The following is a 19,967-nucleotide window of genomic DNA, read 5'->3' as shown; positions in this document are numbered from 1 at the left end:
AAAAATAAAATCATGTTTGCACTTCCCGGTAATGTGTTATTTATATTGAAAGTCGGATTTGGGAAGTAAAAATAAGGTGTACTCTCAATTTTTTGAGCCACTGTATATAGATAGATATATATTATGACGTAATTATTTAAATTCAATACAATGCAAACGTTTCTGAGAAATAGTACAATAGCCTGTTGTTGACATTATGATTAAATCATATAATTGGTCATAGATCTTCTACAGTAAATTATTGCTTTTTCTTAATCTAACAACCTAGGCAATTTATGAAATAAAAAATATTTCAAAATAAAATACAGCATCAGGCTTTATTTTTGTTTACAGTACATAAAATTTATTCTTGATATTACGGACAGGCATAATGTTGAAACTGGGACATCTCTATGACACTGGCATTTATTGTTTCATCAGCAACAAAATTAACGTCTAGAGATGAGAGTACATAAGATTTATTTCAACTGACAACTGATAAATCTAATTAATTTACTTTTATATCAACAATTTTCCATTACAGAATCCCGAATTATAAATAATTCGCACCGGCATACCTTTTTATTTATATATATTAAAATTTGTTCCGAAATTCTAATTAATTCTTTAGATAAAATAAATTTTGTTTGCTCAGAACTCCAGCAGAATGAGGTCTTCCCATTAAATAAATTAATATATTAAGTGAATTTCAGATTGCTATTACGAGAAAAGATTAAAGTTATGTATCTTTCAGTGTTTCTTTTCCCACTGGAATTTAGAAAAATAATTAAATATACTTTGAATTTATATTTGTTATGAGCATGATTATTCAAATTATAAATATATTATTACTTATATTTTTTTTAAATGACACGCTTACATTAATTTTCAAATTAATTTAAGCTAGTTATCCAGTCTGTTTCATTAATCTAACACTACAAAATGAAGTTACGTATTTTCGTTGTAAATAAAACTGAGAGTTTAATTTGTTTTTGTAAGAATTTTGTTGATTTGTGAGACACGAATACTGCAATTATATTCCAAACCAATAAATTGATTACAGTTTATTTTTAAAGAAAGGAGCTTTTATTTTTTGAAGGCAACAATTATTAATCTGATAGATTTTTTTTAAGTTCAATAATTCTTTTTTTTTAACACTGAAGATATTATCTGATTTTCTGATCAGTTCGATATTTTATTTATATCAATTTAAAATTAATTGTAAAATATTTAAAGATTTTTATAGTAAAGTTAGAGTGAATTGTATGCAGATTATATTTGAGAGGATAAAACAAACAAAATTTTTAGGAGGGATTATAAATTATTTGAATTAATAAATTAGTCGCTAAATTATTTGAATTTGATTTTATTGAATATTCAAGCTTTAATAAACCCGAGTCTGAAAAAATCATTTTTTAATTTTCGTCAGTCTGCCAGCAGAAATGAAAACTCAAAATTCGAACGAATTAGCAGACTGGAATTTATAAAGTGTTCTTTATATCAAAATTTTGGAAGAAATACATCTAAGGGAAGTTTTTCTGTCTGTCCACATCCCTGTAAATATGATTAAAAAAATTTAAATGGATGAAATTTAGTATATGATTTTAATATTCATGCTATTATTTGTATTCAAATTTTGAAAGAACTTTATTAAAAGATTGAAGGCTTGTCAATCTATCTTTTCATGTGCGTTCAAATGTAATTATTCAGAAATGCAATTCGCTAGATAATGAGGTATGCATTTTTGAAATTAAAATTATTCTTCTAAGTAGAATCTGGATCCAACCAGTTGAAGGAAAGATGTTGAACAAATTTATTGGAATGTTTTCTCTAAACAAAAAGTATTCATTGAAATATATGTTGGCGGGATAAGTAGAAAGCACAAATAATACAAAATATATGATACAAATTAAGAAATACAAATGAAAAGGAAATTCCTTAAACTATATTATTTTTTTTTCAACACTTTTAACCAAAAAAAATATGAAAATAAAAAGAAATCACCTTGAATGTCAATGTATCAGTCTGATTTTAGGAATACTGTATTCTCTTCCGATATTAATTTTGGTTAATTCATGTAGCAGTACTATTTTCATTTGCTTATCTATATCGTTTGTTTCTAAGTTCCAGATAATGTTTAAAAGTTTCAAATGTTTTTAAATAAATACCAAAATGTTAATTTTTTATAGCGAGAAGCAAAAAAAAATTATTGTCTGCTTTTTTAGCATAATTTAAAAAAAAAAAAAAAAAGATATCGTTTGCTGTTATTCCTCTTCCATTTAAATCTAGAAAATAACGATTAATTGCGAAAATGAATTTATCGTCAGTTTTTTTTAAAACAATTATCACCTGCTTTTTTTAATTGTAATGGAATTTTTAAAAAATGATCGTTTGCACTTTTGAATATTTGCAATTAGAATATAGTATGTTACGAGATGCGTAATGGACCACGACTCGTGAATGGACTGTTGTTTTTAATACATGTATTAGTATAAGTGTTTTTTTATGTATTTATTTAGTGTACTTTTAAATATCAGAAAATTAAAGGACAGATTAACGAAAGCATCAGATTAACGCAGATTTTTATAAAAAGCATTTAAATTAAAGAAAAATGTATACTAATCGTAAAAATTATATAGAAATTTAGAATACATATAAAAATATTACAAAATATAGTTAGATCTGTAAATCAACATATTGTTTATGCAGATCATTAATATCCATATTCAATGACTTTTTTTTCACCCTGCTGAAATAGGACTATAAGAGAAGTCGGATAACGCAGTTGGTTGAATTATGTTATCTATTTTTATGAAATAACAATAAACGGTGAGAATATTTACAAATTTGAATGTATCAAATTGATATATTCAAGTCATTACGTTACGTTCATAAGTTATCGCGTTTACATCTTCGCATTTTATTTAATTTTCTCCATATGCGGTTAATACAGAATTAGCCTAATGCAAAAGTTTTATCAAAATAATCCTCTTTGTAATTGTCTTCATGATGAAAGCATATTGTATTTAGAAGTCTTGCATCAAAACACGAATCACAAGTTAGGTGATATTCCGAGGACCAAAATTCTGTGCCATTGATAGAATGATAATGAAGCATCAGCAGGAAGGTGTGATCTGCTAAACCATGATTAAACATATAACTGGAATATATAAATAAAAGAAGGCGTTGAAAAGCTTGAAATGAGAAGTTACAGGCTGAATCTTTTCAATTAAACCAAGAATAGAGTCAAGGTGATGGAAAATTCATATGTCAGTATATCTCCCTAATTAAGGGTTAATTGTTGGTTTTGAGCATTAATACATAAACTTTTTTTGTATAAAACTTTAAATTCTTGATTAAACATACCATTTTTGTAATAATTTGACAGCTGTTACCTAAAACATTTAACTGTCAGAAAATTTTTAAAAATACTGCTAGCAAGTATAATAATTTATTAAGATTATAATAAAAAATTAATAATAACAATTATACAGGCTACATATTTTTCAACGATAAAATAGCTTTTAAAGAGTGGGAAAAAATGTAATAGGGAGAACCATCTCCACAAATATCCGTATGGAATTTCAAGTAAACTCAGTGATAAATAGATGTTATTAAGGTGAAAGATATAAAATGTATCATAAGAGTCAGCTTAAACACCAGAAATGTGATCCAAATTTATTCAAAAGTTATTTATCTACTAGCCACCTTCAGAGAACTGTTGATTGTATTTAATTTCATCTCTTAAACACAACTTGAAGATCTTAATTCGTACATTGAGTTTTTTGTCATATTTCATAGCTTTATGTATGTTTTGTTTATTATATGCCTTTTAAAGGAGTTAGATTCTAGGGCCATCATAATGTCATTAAAAACATAATTTTGTGAACCATATACACATGCTTGGAACCAAAAAAGCTGAATTTCATAAAATAATGCATTATGCAAATCATAAATACAGAGAAGTAAAATAAGTACACTTAATCAAACAATAAAATAAATTTATAGGAAAAGCTTAAAATTATGAATTAAAAATAACTGAACATTATTACAGAAAATTAATTGCTCTTAAGAATGACAAAATTTGGTTCCCAAAATACGGAAATCCATGTTTCTGCAAAAATGCATTTTTTTATATAATTGTATGTTTTCTTAGCAGACCTGTAGCTACACTTTTTTTATGCATCTAAACTGCTAAAATAAATAGAATATTTCTTCTAGAAAGGTATATCTTAATAAGCTCACAATAATAAAAGAAAATCTTGTATTAAACGCTTGATGAAACAATGGGAAAAGTTTGAATTTTATTAAAAAATCAAAATTACAGTTGAAAATTATGCATTTTTTTTTAACTTTTATAATTCATAAAAAAAAACCCAGCACACTTACATTGGTAGCATGTGATACCAATATTTTAAAAAAAGAATTATTCTTTAAAAGTGCAAAATAATTTTTGTGGGACCAGCCCCCTTCCTGAATGTTAGCATGGAAAAATGCCAAATTCTCTAATTATTTTGTCAATTTTTTTTAAAAGATCATTCCAAGGTGCACATTTTCACTCTCCAAAATATATTTGTGCCAAATTCAGTCAGGTATATAGGGTTCAAAAATACATTTTCTTTGTTATTAGTAGAAATTTAAATAAATTTTCATTTCAAACACCAATCAATCAACATGCAACATAATAAAAGCTATCCGAAAAGAAAACTGATTTCATTTCATAATGTTCCCTATATCACAGTGAAACATATACTCAAACATTCAAATGGTTATGTCTTCCTCCATACTAGCAACTTGAACTGTTGTTTTCAATAACAATATATCAATAACATATATCAAATTTCTATATAATATATCAATAACAATTAAACACCGCAAAGACAATATCAACACAAAATTTAATTTTCATAAGCTTAAATCTTTTCATGTCCAGTTTCAGTCAATTTCATCAGCCAAAAAATGAATTTAAATTGGTGATTTTTCAACTTATGAGACATATTTCCTTAGGAAAACAAGAAACAACAAAAGTGGGATGCAAAGTTATGAAAAAGAAAAATCAACAATCACTGAAATCAAATTATGTAAATCATTGCAAAGGAATGAAATAAAAATTGATATGAGAAATTGATACAATAATTATTTTTAGAAAAACAGTCAATTTAAATATTTAGTGCTTATATTAGATGAAAATTAAAGAAACGTAGAATTTGCTTAATTTAGGTATCCTTTTGGGGTGATTATACCCACGCATAGTCAATGGGAATTAAACTGTCAAATATTTTTAACTATATAGGGGTGAGTGGCTGGAAGGAAAATAAAATATTATTAATACACTAAATAAACAAATCAAATGATGATTTTTAAAGAAGAAAAAACAAATTTAGGCAGCAGAAAGATAATTCAAGCATAATACCAAAATTATGCTAGAATTATCTTAGTAGCTGTCCAAAGCAGATCGGTGGGGGATAGCAGACATGTACACATACATAGAGACAGATTTGTGTCACAATTTTCACTTCATGATCATTCATGTTCTTATTTTAAGCAATAAAATTTCTTTTTTCAAAAATAACGATTTTGTTATTATTACCATTCTATCATGAAAGTAACTAAAACGATTATGTATAAAAATGACTCATTTCCAAATAAATTATAATCTTATCCATAGTCTGGGAAAAGTTCAATACAAAACTTATTAACTATAAAGTTATCTGTAGAAATTAATATGCATGTTCTCCTCATGGCAAAAATCTAGGAACCTTTCAAAAATTGAAAAATTAAATCTACAAAATGACAATCATTTTCTTGGCAAGGTTTTAAATTAAACTAGAAACCTATTCATATTTATGTAAATCTAAGAAATGCATGCAAAATATGTTTCATCATTTACTTTACATAGGAATAATCCAAAAAATAGTGTGTATGTGTGTGTGAGAGAGAGAGAGAGAGAATTGATGGAAGGAAAAATAGAAATTACAATGGATTGTTATGATATGTATAAAATATTCTCCATAATATTTGCACAAATAAACATTTCCATCTCCCTTCAAGTTATTTAAACTAGATCTATGGCATTCATAAAGATAAAAAAAAAAAAAAAAATTAATGCACAGATAAAAAAAATATTGTGTGAGATACATTATATAAAAAACAGACAACACACAAAAAAATGGAAATGATTTTATTATGATTATAAAATTTACAATTGCTTTTTAAGCTCTATAATTAACACTTGTAGTTAAAAGAAATGATGGATTATAATTTTAAGGAAAACTACATACATAAACAAATAATTTGCACGAATCATAACACTTTTCCAATTATATTTTGCACTTCATTTAAAAACATTGTGAAATATTAAGTAATCTAATCAATGTTATACTATCAACATAGAGCCAAAAATTATTTTTTAGACATTTATTTGAAGTGTTTCATAATAAAAGTACAAAACTATACTAGAACTCACTCCTTGAGATCCATCAACTCCAAGCTTACACGCATTAACTGTATAAATAAGTATTACTCATAAGAGCTTAAATGCCATTTCTCATTAATTTTACAACCACCACCAACACAAAAGTTGTAAATAAGTTATGAATACTTATGAGTAGATCATACTAAAATATCAATGAACATTTAAAATATGCAATGCTAAATTAAATAAATACCCCTTTCATATAGAGTGATTTCATCAATTATATAAGACATACACCATAACTGTGTCGATTTATTCACATCTCAGGTTCCTCTACGAGAAAACACACACAATAACTCTTGTAAAAATTCTCTAAAAATATAAATATATATGGAGAATTGGCAGTGGTAGGTTCAACTTCTCCCAAACCTGACTATTACCATGATCAATTCACATGGTATCTGAGTCTGATGTTGAGAAGAATATGCATAATCTAATTTAAAATATTTATACATAAGGATATTCTTATAAGTATATAGAAGATAGCTATGCAATATAAATATCTAGAATTATATAAACATTATTTTACATATCTTTATATGACATTACATTAAATGTAATATAAAAGTTTAATCTTCAGTGATTGAGCATCAATTAAATGGAGACAATATTTTATTCTGTAGTCATTACAGAATATAGTCATAAAACTAAAACAATAACTAAAGTAAAAGAATATTATACAAAAAATAGTTTGATACTTCATTCTGCTCTTATTACACAATAATTGTATTATGTTAAGGTCCTAAGGGAATCAATCATATGCTTAGTTAATTTGCAGAGTGCATTTTAAAACTAACTAAATAAAATAATTATTAATGATTTTTTTAAAAAATTTGCATTAATAAATCGCCATGTTACAACTTATGGCATAAAAAACTAAATTTGACTAAAGAATGCATTTTGAGCTGATAAATAATTTCATTTGTGTTTAACTTTTTTTTTCTTTTCTTTTATTTACAGCAGAATTATTTTACAATTGCAGTAGAGATATCTTTCCATCACATTTTCTCTATTATGTTTAAAATTATTACATAAAGAGGGTTTTTTTTTCTTTTTTCCTTTTGAATATTAAATTTGCCTTATATGATAATTCTATTTTCTTTTCTTTTTTCTCTTTCTATTTAAATCCACACTTAAAAACTAAAACTCTCATTCTTTTTCATGATTTTAATATTATATATATATAATTTCTTTTTCATATTATTTCACATTACTTCAGTATTCTAATGACAAACCATGCAACCTGTTTTAATAATTTAATTGCACTGAATACTAAAATTCTGCACAATTAATTGATTGGTAAAGGCAGTTGGATACAATAAAAATAAATGAAAATAATAAGCTTTTCTGATAAATATCCAGCAGTGTTTCTTCATTATACACAATGCATTGAATTTAATAAGTGGAATTGATCTGTTTGAATTATATTTTCAGATTATCAGATATTAATTTTATAAAATATTGCTATTGAATGTCTTGTATATTTGCACTGCTTTGAATTTCAAATATATTCTCCCAAATATCAAACAGCAATGACAACTAAATAATTTTCCAACTGACAGTAATTTAGACATGTCGTTGTTTTATGATCATGTATCTCTGCAATGTGCTTCCCCTAAATCATACATCTCAATAAAAAATTAAATTAAATTTTTGCACTGAAATATCCAATTTCCTTATCCTTTCCTTCTCATTAAAATTCCTAAATTTAAGTTACACAGATTGAATCATTAAGTGAGTGATAAAAAAGTTAATGGTGATCTAAAATTCTAATTACAAAAGTAGAACTATTATAAAAAAGGAAAAACTATTACATTTTCTAAATATTTAAACTCAACCTAAGAATTCAAAAATTAAACAAATAATATAAAATAGAAATCATGACATCAATTTAAAAAAAAAATTTTTTTTTGGAGTGGTACAAATTGAAATCTGTATCTTCATGGCATGAATTAAAATTGATGAAAAACAAAATGTTTGTGCTTGATATATTTCCGTTATATGACAAAAATCTAAAAAAAATTTTGCATACAAAAACCTGAGCATAGAGTAATAATTAAAATATTAATTCTAAACTATTCTTATAATTTAAAAAGTATATTTTGAAAATAATATTTTTAACAGTACAACTCAAATTAGAAACTAATTTGGTAACTATAAACAGAATTCCATTAAAAAAAGCCTTTATTTGATAAAATTATAAAATACTGTAGAAAATTCATATATTAGGTAAATTTTCAAATCAAAAGAGTCGAGTGAAACAAATTTCAAAAAACAAATGCAAAATTCAAATGCTCTTAGAGTAATTAATTCAAAAATTCAAAATGACTTATACAAATAATGCACTCCAATATTTTTGTTTGTTTTATCGACATAAATATGTTTTAATGACATTTGGCATCAAATATTATGGTTTTTGTTTTTAAATAATTACTTTCATTGCCTTGAAACTTCAATATAAATGTAAAAAAATATCTTGAAGAAGTCAGATAAATTTATATATACGCTAATATCATTAATACAAAGTTGTAATACACACAAACACAAAACATGTAAATTTTTGTTAAAATAACAATAAAAAATAACTATTTTCAATAAATCAATAAAGTTGGAATAAACTTTTATTACTAAGAAATGTTAAGGGCTTCAGATGATGGAGAATTATTAAACAGTTATATTGTTTTTGAAAATAAATATTTGAATCTACTATTTTATCTAAATAGAAAATATATTTCATCTATGCAAGTCAAAGTAACAATATTTTTTTCAAATATTTCCTCGAAAGATTTATGTCACTGCAAATACAACACAAACAACTCTAAACAATAGATAATATATGAAAAATTACTATAATGATGTGAAAATATATATTTTTATATATATATATACATATTTATATGAATCAGATACAGAACTACTGGACTGACTAATGGATGATTTATTGAATGACAAGTTACTAAAATTAAAAATTCTGCGTGCTTAGATCAAAAACCAAAAACTGAACAATGCAATAAGCCTAATTTATAAAAAGGGACCTCATTTCATTGAAGAGAATAAAATATATATTTGCAAATGAATATGAAATATGATACAAGGAAATATGTAATAAAGGTTAAATTACGTGAACTTGATAATAGTTTTATGTACAATGACAATACTGGTTTTCCTCATAGACAATATAAGAGGAAAACAGTCAAAAGGCCTTCATATTTATAGGCACTGCAACTTTATTTTTATGTACAAACACAACTGACATAAAAAAAAAAACTGAGAAGTGATGAAATGCTTAAATCTGCAATAAAAACTGTATAATACAAATTCAAAAATTGAAATATTTAAATGAAATGTAATATTTTTAAATAAACTACTATTGTTATAATCTTTTTTTGTCCTCTCCTTTCAAACAACCAAGTTTAGATAAAGGCACAAGTTTCATCTATATAAATATATTACATTGGATATTGAGCTGCATGGAATAAATATAATTACCATGAGCATTCATTAATTTGCAATATTTTGTAATGGAATATTTTCTAAATGAATATTTTAAATATATTCAAAATAACAAAATTAAAAGTGATCATCAACAAAAACAAATTAACTATTTTTAATTAATCATAATTAATTTAAAATGTCCAATACTTAATTTGAAAAAATTTCTTAAGAAAATATAGAAAATAAGAGAATAACCTTTTAAAAAATGTTTTGTACTCAAAACTGAATAAAATAAAATATAAAAGTTTTGACCTATTCTACATAGATATTTTCAATGCTCATTAATATAAGGAATTCAGTAATGAGCTTTTTTCATAAAGGCATGATTTCAGAATGCTTTTAAATATAAAGCATTTATACAATTAAGGCAAAAAATTAACCGACTTATTCATGAGTTTTGCTATAACTGTACCAAACTTGTTTTAAAGCATTTATATAAATATTTAACATTCATGCACATTTCCATCAATGGAAACATCCATGATAACAAGCAAATATCAAAATGCATCAAAGGCAACAACTTCCAACAACTCAGTTAAATCAAGAGTGCAAGTTTTTACAAGGTTTAACTATAGTAAAATTGACCTTTGAAAGAGTTTCTTCATCTTCTCACTTTATGATTGTCCTAATTCCTCTTTCATGCTTCTGATCTGAGATATCAATTTTAGAGCTGGTCCAAGTTTCATACACATAGCTGTCATCAAATGATCCTCTTTTAATAGCAATAAGGCCTGCCCATCAATTTCCTGAGATTTAAAAGTGTCGGCATAGTCGGAACAACCAGGCAAATTTTGAATGAATTCAAATACATCTTGGACCTGAAAGTGAAAAGAAAATGATAGCCCAATTCAATAATCTGACTTTTGATTTTATCTTCATCTATATCAGAAGTTCCATAAAAAATGTTTTAAATCAATTTATTTTTCTTTGTAGCATGTACGCAAATGGTACTACTGCTGAAAAATAAAAATGTATTAAACATTTACAAAATCATATCTCTAGAAAATAAGATTCAAATCTTTTAAGATGTGGCATCCACTAACGTAATTCATTATCAAAAGTTTATTATAAGCAACTTTCCCACTTGAAATTTCATTGTTAAAAATTTGCTCTCTCTATATCTTTTCTTTTTTCAATTGTCTCAGACTGCATTAAACTAAATTTAAATTACTTCCTTAAAAGCTTTCCATTCAAACTTACAATATCTTTGCAACTATATATTCCATGGGTTTTTAAAAATTATCAACAAAATTTCAAAAAAGTGGAAAATATCCTCATTATAGAATGCTAAGTTTGTAATTACCAAAAAAGTGAGATAAAAAAAAATGTTATTTTAAATTCAGCTCAACTGTAATTGAAAAGTTCAAGATTTCCATTATCAAACAAAACTCTGCAAGTTCTAATTCCACTGTCTATTGCCTAAATTTCATAACTAAACCTTCTGTTGATTTTTAATGCATATTTAATATTTTATACTTTTAAGTCATAATTTATTTTCAGCAAACTTTAGAAAATGTTTGATTAAATGGGTCATGAATAAAAATACTTATTTTTTACAAACTCAGTTTAGAATTGATATTATTACATTTACTTTCTATTTACAAATTAAAACTGCAATAGTATAAATACTTTTATAGTTTGAAACTAGAATGAAGTTTACTTTTTGCTTCATGGTATTAAGCACTATATTTTATCTGTTAAGAACTGCCCTGCTTGTAATATTCATCTGTCCATGGTTAATATTATAATGCAAATCAAAGGTTAATTTTAAAATTTTAAATATATGGAAATATATTTAAAAATTTAAACATACAGAATTTAAAAATTCTTAATTTCGCTAAGTATACGGAAATTTGTATAGAATAATATATATAAATATCAAGAAAAGTAAAAATAATAAAATGGTTCTTAATAGAATCAGCCCACAATCAAAAAAAGTAAATTATATTAATATCACTGAAGAGCAAAAATAAAAACAAGATATCATATATCATATAAAACATTTAAAAGAAAAAGGTTTGTATTCTAATATGGGAATACTCACTGTCCACTTAGTTGGCAACTTCTGTGATAAATCAGATTCTATTTTTCCTACTTCACCATCTGATTTGTCCACATCCATTGGAGTTTGGTGAGGGCTATCAGAGGAAGGTTCCGAATTTTCTTCCTCAGTTTTGTTAGAAATTGTTGATTCGTCCTCAGGTGCTGAAACATTTTCTTCAACTGGAGTAGTATTTGTATCCTCATCTTCAATAAGAGACTGAATAAATAGAATTTTAGCATATCACCAAATTTGCAAGAATGGTTTAAAATATAAATAAGATTCTCCCTCCACCTCCCTTAAATGATACAACTATATTATGTACAACTGATTTAGGAAAATGAAAAGATTATTTTAGTATAAATTATTTATTATTAATTGCTATAATTATAAGACCAAAGCAACAAAAGAGAAAAAAAAATAAGGGTGAAAATTTATTGCCTTTTAACAACATTTAAAAATGCTTCTTTCCTCATCCTTTCATTTAAGCAATTACTATTCTTTATACAACAAGAATTTTTCCACAACTCAATTTAAAAATGAAATATAGGTATTTCATCTTACCTGCATATAAAATGTGTACAATTTACAAATGTGTAAAATGCTTTGAACATACAAAATTAAATATAATTTTTTTAATTTTTATGCAGCATACCATATTTACCAAAAAAAAATCATATTAGAAAAGTTTAACTTTATTAATGTCAATAATTAAAATTTCTTCTAAAGAAAAATTTTAATTCTTATTAATTGCTGATTATTGTTATTGATTTTTTTTATTATTTCATATTATAGAATTCTAAAAAATATATATACAGTTTTATTTGGCATTAAGCAGGTAATATGAAATATAAAGATAAAATTCTTTTAAGAGTATTAGTTGTATACTCACTTTGAAATGTGAATAACAATTCACAGTTACATTCTAACAACACATGATATGACACATGATACGACAATTGATGATTTAACAATTCTAACAGCACATCAAACATCCATGATTTAACAAACGATTAAGATGAGCAAAAGTCTGTTTATTTATAATACATTTAATATATTTACCTGTTTTCGCAAGCCTTTTCTTCCTCGGAACATTTTTCTTTTACGACCTGGTCCACCTACAATGAAATATTTGCTTGATGAATTCTATGTTCCTATCCTTATGAAAGGCACAGTTATATATTTCATGTAATTATGTACAATCACAATTTATTCCAGCCAAATTATAACAACTATATGTAAAAGTGACAAGACAGTATTTTAAATATAAATTCTTATATAGATCAAAATATTATTGTCGAGTAATGAAGAAAAATTCATTCAAAATGCTTAGCAGGGCAGGAAACTAAAACTACCATATTTGACTAAGTTACTTTTTGTGTAGTAGATGATCATTAAGAAAGGATTTTTCAAAGTTTTGGCAAAATTTAAGCACTTACTACTGCTGTACTTAAATACTTACTACAACTTAAGTACACACTACTGTCCAAAACCTATTTTATATCATTATAAATTCAAAAGACTATCTTTATAGTAACATTCATTTTTATTTCTGTACAATTTTAGTTTTAATAATTTTTTTAAAAATGTGTTTAAATATATTTTAAAATAGTATTTTTCATTATTATAATGACTGCATTTACACAAACCATGAGTTGAGATAATACTATATATATTTTATGATTGCATCTTATCCCTGCTATTAATAAGAAAGAAAAAAAATTAACATAAGGAAACCAGATGAATCAAGCCTAAATCTTACTAAGATACAATTTTTATGACTACAAGTTAGAATTTCTTTCTTTCCTTTTATTAAATAGGGGAAAAAATTCAAATAAAAAAATTTATATTTTGGTGTACTAAATATTTTCTAAACATATATAGTGAATACAATTGGCAATTTAAAATATTCTTAGTCTGTTTTGTTTATCCAATTAAGGTATGAAACCAAAAATAAAAATTCAGTGGAAAGAATGCTTTTTTGAAATAAAGTATCACAAAAATGATACGCCTTGCTCATATTAACATTTTGATGCTAAAATGAAATTATCCTTGGATACTATACATGTTTCATGTTAAAGGAGGGGGGAATAGTTTGCTTAAAAAAGCATTTTACAATTTTGTTTAATACCATGTGTCTAACATGATTAAAATTTATACAAATAAAAAGGGGGGAGCAGAAAATCTATTACCCTTTAATTTTAATAAAATATATTTACCTATAAAATGTAATGGTGAGATACCTCCCCATCACCTTTTTTTTTTTTTACACTGATTATCTTTACATTTTTAAAATTATTTCTTTTAATAACAATGATTGGCAATAACAGAGGAAAACTTATTCAATATTTTCTAATGCATATGACAGTTACTTTAAGGTGCAATAGGAATATTTATCTGGAAGCATAAATAGTTACTCATAATTCATGCGATTTCCACTGAAATAATGTTTGCCAAACAGATTTTCAAGAGAAATATATATTTATAAAATTCACACAATTCTATGAATCCTGTGTTAGAAATGGTATTACATTGAATTTTTAAATATCCTCTATTTAAAATATGAAGGATTTTACATTTGGAGAGCAATTTCGAGAATTTTATATTTGAAGACATAAAACATGATAAAAACATGAAATTTAGGATATCTCCCCTCTAATTTTTAATGTTACACCAAAGTTTGTTTTTTATTCTTTATAGTTTTGTAATATATTTTATAAGCATATTCTTTCCCCCTTTCCAGAATATATATATATAATAGTTAAACAAAACAATTTCAATTAACTCAATTTTATGAAGAATTAAAAAAGTGATTAATTGACATTTCCAATTTCATTATTTCAAAATATAACTAAAATTTTAATTCAAAGTAGTTTTAAACAAAATATTTACATTATAATAGGTTTGCAAAATTTGTATAAATCTTCACAATGTTTACATAATAAAAATATATTGTTTACTTCTAATATTAATAGGAAATATAAAAAGGATGTATGTGACAAAATTTATAAAAACAAATACAAATTAGCTTAATATAGTCAAAATGTATATAAGAATATAAATGATTAAATTTGATTGTACTTACTTGTGTTAAAATATAAAAAATAATAATAATTATTATTATCTAGGACATTAAATTATTTTCGAATTTCAGTTGTAAACATTTTGTGCCACACAGATCATGCGGTTAAATACAAGTTAATTTTAAATTAAAAGAATATAGATTTTTTCAATTAATATAGACAGCACATCTGTTTTGTATAATATTCAATCAAACATTAATTAATAAATAAAAAGACAATTAGTATTATAGATTGTACATGCTGAAAGATAGACATATAGACTTGTTTTTATAAACAAGAAAAGTCTGTTAGTAAAAATGCCAAAAATGTGAAAAAAAGTAAATAATTTGTTTGTGGCTTTCTTCAACAATCCAAGTACATACGAGAGAAAAGGAACAGCTTTACCAAAAGAATTTGAGGGCTATTTAATTTGTATGTTTTCCAACTGATTTAAATAACTTTTACTTTCATCCAGTGGATGCATTTTGATTGCCAATTCAAAATGCAGAGCTTCTTAAGGTTCTTTCAAACTGAAGAATAGGGAAACTTATGGTGAAATATTTTATTATACCTGAACCCACATGTTCTTGAATTGCTGAAGGCGGCATCCCTACATGTTTGGAAGAGCGCTTATTGAATCTTTTAGCACAGGAATTGGTGCAAAAACGTTTTGAACGTTTGAATTTGGATTTGGGCCCTAACTTTCCACAACATTCACACTTTGCCAATTCCACATTACCTCGAGGTCTGTGAGCTTTCATTTTCTTTTCTGGACTGGGAACTGGAAAGCAAAAGGAAATAAATGAATAAAGAGCAACAATGCAGAAAAGAATATTAGCAATTTCATAAGTATTTGATTTTTTCAAAAAAAAAATGCACTAATATCTATATCGATTCAAAGTGAAAATTTACGTCAAGTAACTCTTACATCAAGTGCCCTTATGTTAATCAAGGGCATAAGAAAATAATTTCAATATTCTACCTATCAAATGTACTATGGCTGATCTTTGATTTATTTTCATGAAAAACAATGCTCATTCACATATGGCTCACTTGTGGATAAACTTGGAAATTGAGAATATTTATCAGACGAATTGGCCAATCAGAACTCCAAAGTTAAACCATATTAAACATATCAAGTGTGCTCATATGAAAGCAGCTGCAGCTTACCGTCTGCTTCCTAAAATCATCCTAGAGTTCAAAAGTATGCTGTAACTGGAACTGCATCAACTGCAATGCAGATTGATGAGCTCTCCTTTTTTCGGTATGATTATGTGATGTGAGAACAGTGCGAGAGAAGCAATGCATGATATTATGTTATTTATTTCATGACTGACCAACATTATGAATATTGCTTATTTTTAAACAGGATTTTACAAATAACCATGAGTACTCTGTTGCAGAGTATAATTATTCTATAATGATAATTGTTTAGCTTTATAAGCCATTGGCTATAGAAAAATTCAACAAAATGAAATATTTGAGCATAAGTGTCAAGAGAAAGAGGAAAACAGCATTTTCCTTTGTGATCACACTAGATGAATTCAAAATCTCGAAATTAATAATAATAGAAAAAAACATCTGCACATTACTTTAAAAACATTGCATAAAAACTAATTAAAAAACACTTTAAAATACAATAGTATTTTTAAAACATTATTTTAAATTACGAACATTGATGAAAATTCTGAAGCATTACATATTTTGCCTTTTGTATTATATATATATATATATATATATATATATATATATATATATATACAGCATATTTAATCATATAAAAATGCAAACATTTTCTTTTTATTTCAGATAAACAAAAATCTATCTGGAACTTAAAATAATAAGTATTGTAAAATATTCTATTAAAAAAATCAATTTCCCTAATTCTGATTTTTATTAAACAGATAATATTAGATCGATTCAGAATACAAAATTACAGGAATTCAATTTTTAAGAATTGTAAGAAAGATCTCAAAGACAAAAATATGAACCAGTAATTCATTTGAAAATTAACTAATGTTTGAATTTTCATCCATTCTAAATGTCATTAGGAAATTTTTCTATAAGTTTAAAAAATTAATGTAGCAACTTTTTGATAAAATTTCTCATATAACCACAAATTCTAAAAGTCTAATAAATTACATTTGCTCCAATTGTAGCATTCTAATACATATTAAAAAATGCCTTCATTTTGTTTTAAAATATCAAATAAAAGTCCATTTTAAATTTTCAACTCTAAAATAATAAAAAATTTCGAATACATCTTATGAAAATCAGAAAAATTATTACGTCATTACAGGTTGCTAAATACAAAAATTGAAAAATAACTATTGATTTGCCTTTTCCCATGTGGAATTAGGAACTATATTGCAGAATTCAAAGTGAGAAACTTAATTATAATCTATCAGATGAGGTAGTTATTAAAGCCAAGATAGATACATACTAGCTTTATGTTGTCTAGAAATAAACTGATCAAAAGAAAATTTAAATTAAGAGTAAATCTAAATAAAAATATGTGAGGCCATGTTCAGAGTAATTTTAACTTACAAAAATAACATTATTCCATGAAATGAGAAATACATAACAAGTAACTAAAAAGATATGAAAATAGGAATAAATAAAATAAAACTACAAAATCACAGCAGTTTACTGAGCTGTTTAATTTAACTGTTCTGCAAGGCTCTCATTTATCAAACAATAATCTAATTCCATATTTTCTATCGTACTTATGCAATAATTAATGAACTCCTCTTTGAATACAGTAATTATTCCTAACTAGTTTATCATATATTAATAACATGAATACAATTTTCCATAAAATGAATCATGCAAAGATTTTTTCCCCCTTAATTAGAAATTGTGACATGTTGCAAAGGGAATCAATAAATAATTCAAATATTTTTGAAGACAAAATTTAAAAAAAGCAATGCATGGCAATATCAACTGAAAACAAAAGTATTACGAATTTATTATTTTTCAACACTATTGCCATTTATGTCGAGACATTCGTCACGGTGCTGAATTAGTCTGAAAATCCTTGTTTCATAGAATGCTGTCAGCTGTGAGTAAAACCATTGTTGTATCAGAATTAAGTCTCTAACAACCACAGAACCTCTTCATGGGTCCATACACATGAAAATTTGAGGATACCAAGTCCACAGCTTGCTCCAAAACTTCCCAAATGAAAAATTAAAGTTTTCCTTCTATTCATGCAAAACTGCAAGTATATTTCACTACAAAAGTACAAAATTTCATCTGTTTGGAACCAAGAACAGACTCCCCAGCAATCAGAAATTAGATCCTGATAATAACCTTAAATAGGCCAAGCGACAGCAACTCTATTCACAACCAACAGCATTCAATGAAACAGATATTTAGAGACAATTTACTGATCTAGCACTGAAACAAATGCCACAACATGATAACAAAATGTAATAAATTGGTAATACTTTCACTTCCACCGTACTGTCATGCAATGTATTTTTTTATTATTAGTCAAAATTATGAGCATTGCTTACTTACACTCCCTTGTATTTGCATGAAATTTGAGGGAGTACATGCTTGAAAAAAAAAAAAAAGTAATAGTATTCAATATATATAAAAGAAAATATAAGAGTAGTACTAAAGCAAAAAAAATATGCTTCCACAGGTAATTTGTATTAAATTTCAAATCAAAAGACTGATCTTGAATTATTAAATCAGCAATCATATCAGTAATCTGTAATCATATTTTTGTATATATATTATATGATTACTGATTATCTAGAATCAGTAATCATATAATATATATACAAAAATATAAAATTAAAAAAAAATTCTGGAATTTGAATGACTACATTTAAATTCTACAAAAAGAGAAATTTTTGTAAAAATTTAACATTGTAATATACTGAGGATTTCTTAAATGATGAAAAGGCAACAGTTTTGATATTTTAAATAGACAGCATATATACCTATTTTTGGCCAGAATTTTCACTTGCTAATTTAATAGCAGAAAAAATAAACAATTAACTACAAAATAACAGTTACTTTTTAAAATTCTTTCTTTTGTTGTTGTTTTATGGATTTTGCAAATAAAACTGATATTAATTTTAATAAATTCAAAATTAAAAGAGCAAAATAAAATTTTGCCTTAAGATTATATAGAAAATATTTCCAATAATGAAACAGAAATTCAAAATAAAGACAAATGCTATCTATACCTGTAGGTGAATCTTTCCTTTTCTGAGGTGAATCGAGTTTTTCAGGAGGCAATATTCGACAAGGTGAAGAATCTAATAATGCGGATCGGCTGACCTACACAAAAAAGAAGTAACTCAATAAAAGAAATTTCAGAATAAAAATAATTTTAATGAAATTAAGATTATAAGCACTGTCAAATATTTTAAAGTATTCAAATTTATGATAAAACCCCTTTAAAAAAATATTTTCGATTTTTAAAAACCTAACACAAAGAACACAATACTTCATGTAAACGTCCTAAACCACTTAATAGTCTCAATGATTAGAATTTTAATATTGGTTAATAAACTGAACCAGCCATGGATCAACTGTTTCAAGATATCACCATCAACTTAGCAAATTCAGTGTAGTTTTAAACAATCATCTGTTAAAAAAAAAAAAAAAAAAAAAAAACCAAACACAAAATTATAAAAATAAGATTTATAAATTACACTTTTGAGCATAATTAACGAAAAAATATAAGAATTCACTTTTTTCTTTATTAATTATCTTTCCACAATCAACTGATTCTCTGAAATAAAAAGCAGCTAAAAATTTTAATTAAACTCAGCAAAATATTAATCAATTTTAATTTTTCAGAATCGGAGCCACTTTAGAAACTTCACAACATTCTGTTCATAATAGTACACATTTGCATAATTTTTTTTATCATTTCTCCAACAAACTTACAAAA

At 25.2% G+C, this 19,967-nt stretch overlaps 1 protein-coding gene across 2 annotated transcripts in view; it reads right to left on the bottom strand.

The window, feature by feature from the left end:
* Positions 1-6,189: 6,189 nt before the first annotated feature.
* Positions 6,190-19,967, bottom strand: part of LOC129971470 (polyhomeotic-like protein 1) — a 29,846-nt gene continuing 16,068 nt past the window's right edge. For both annotated transcript variants that reach the window (XM_056085267.1, XM_056085266.1), the window contains 5 exons: positions 19,255-19,348; positions 15,792-15,833; positions 13,053-13,108; positions 11,994-12,209; positions 6,190-10,767 (listed from right to left, as the gene is read on the bottom strand). In XM_056085267.1, the coding sequence (XP_055941242.1) occupies positions 10,564-10,767; positions 11,994-12,209; positions 13,053-13,108; positions 15,792-15,833; positions 19,255-19,348 (612 nt within the window). In that variant the 3' untranslated portion in view covers positions 6,190-10,563. The remainder of the gene's footprint in view (positions 10,768-11,993; positions 12,210-13,052; positions 13,109-15,791; positions 15,834-19,254; positions 19,349-19,967) is intronic.

The sequence above is a fragment of the Argiope bruennichi genome, chromosome 6 (assembly GCF_947563725.1).
Source record: "Argiope bruennichi chromosome 6, qqArgBrue1.1, whole genome shotgun sequence".
NCBI lineage: Eukaryota > Metazoa > Arthropoda > Arachnida > Araneae > Araneidae > Argiope > Argiope bruennichi.
The sequence above is the reverse complement of the archived record's forward strand: the minus strand, read 5'-3'. Positions and strand labels throughout refer to the sequence as shown.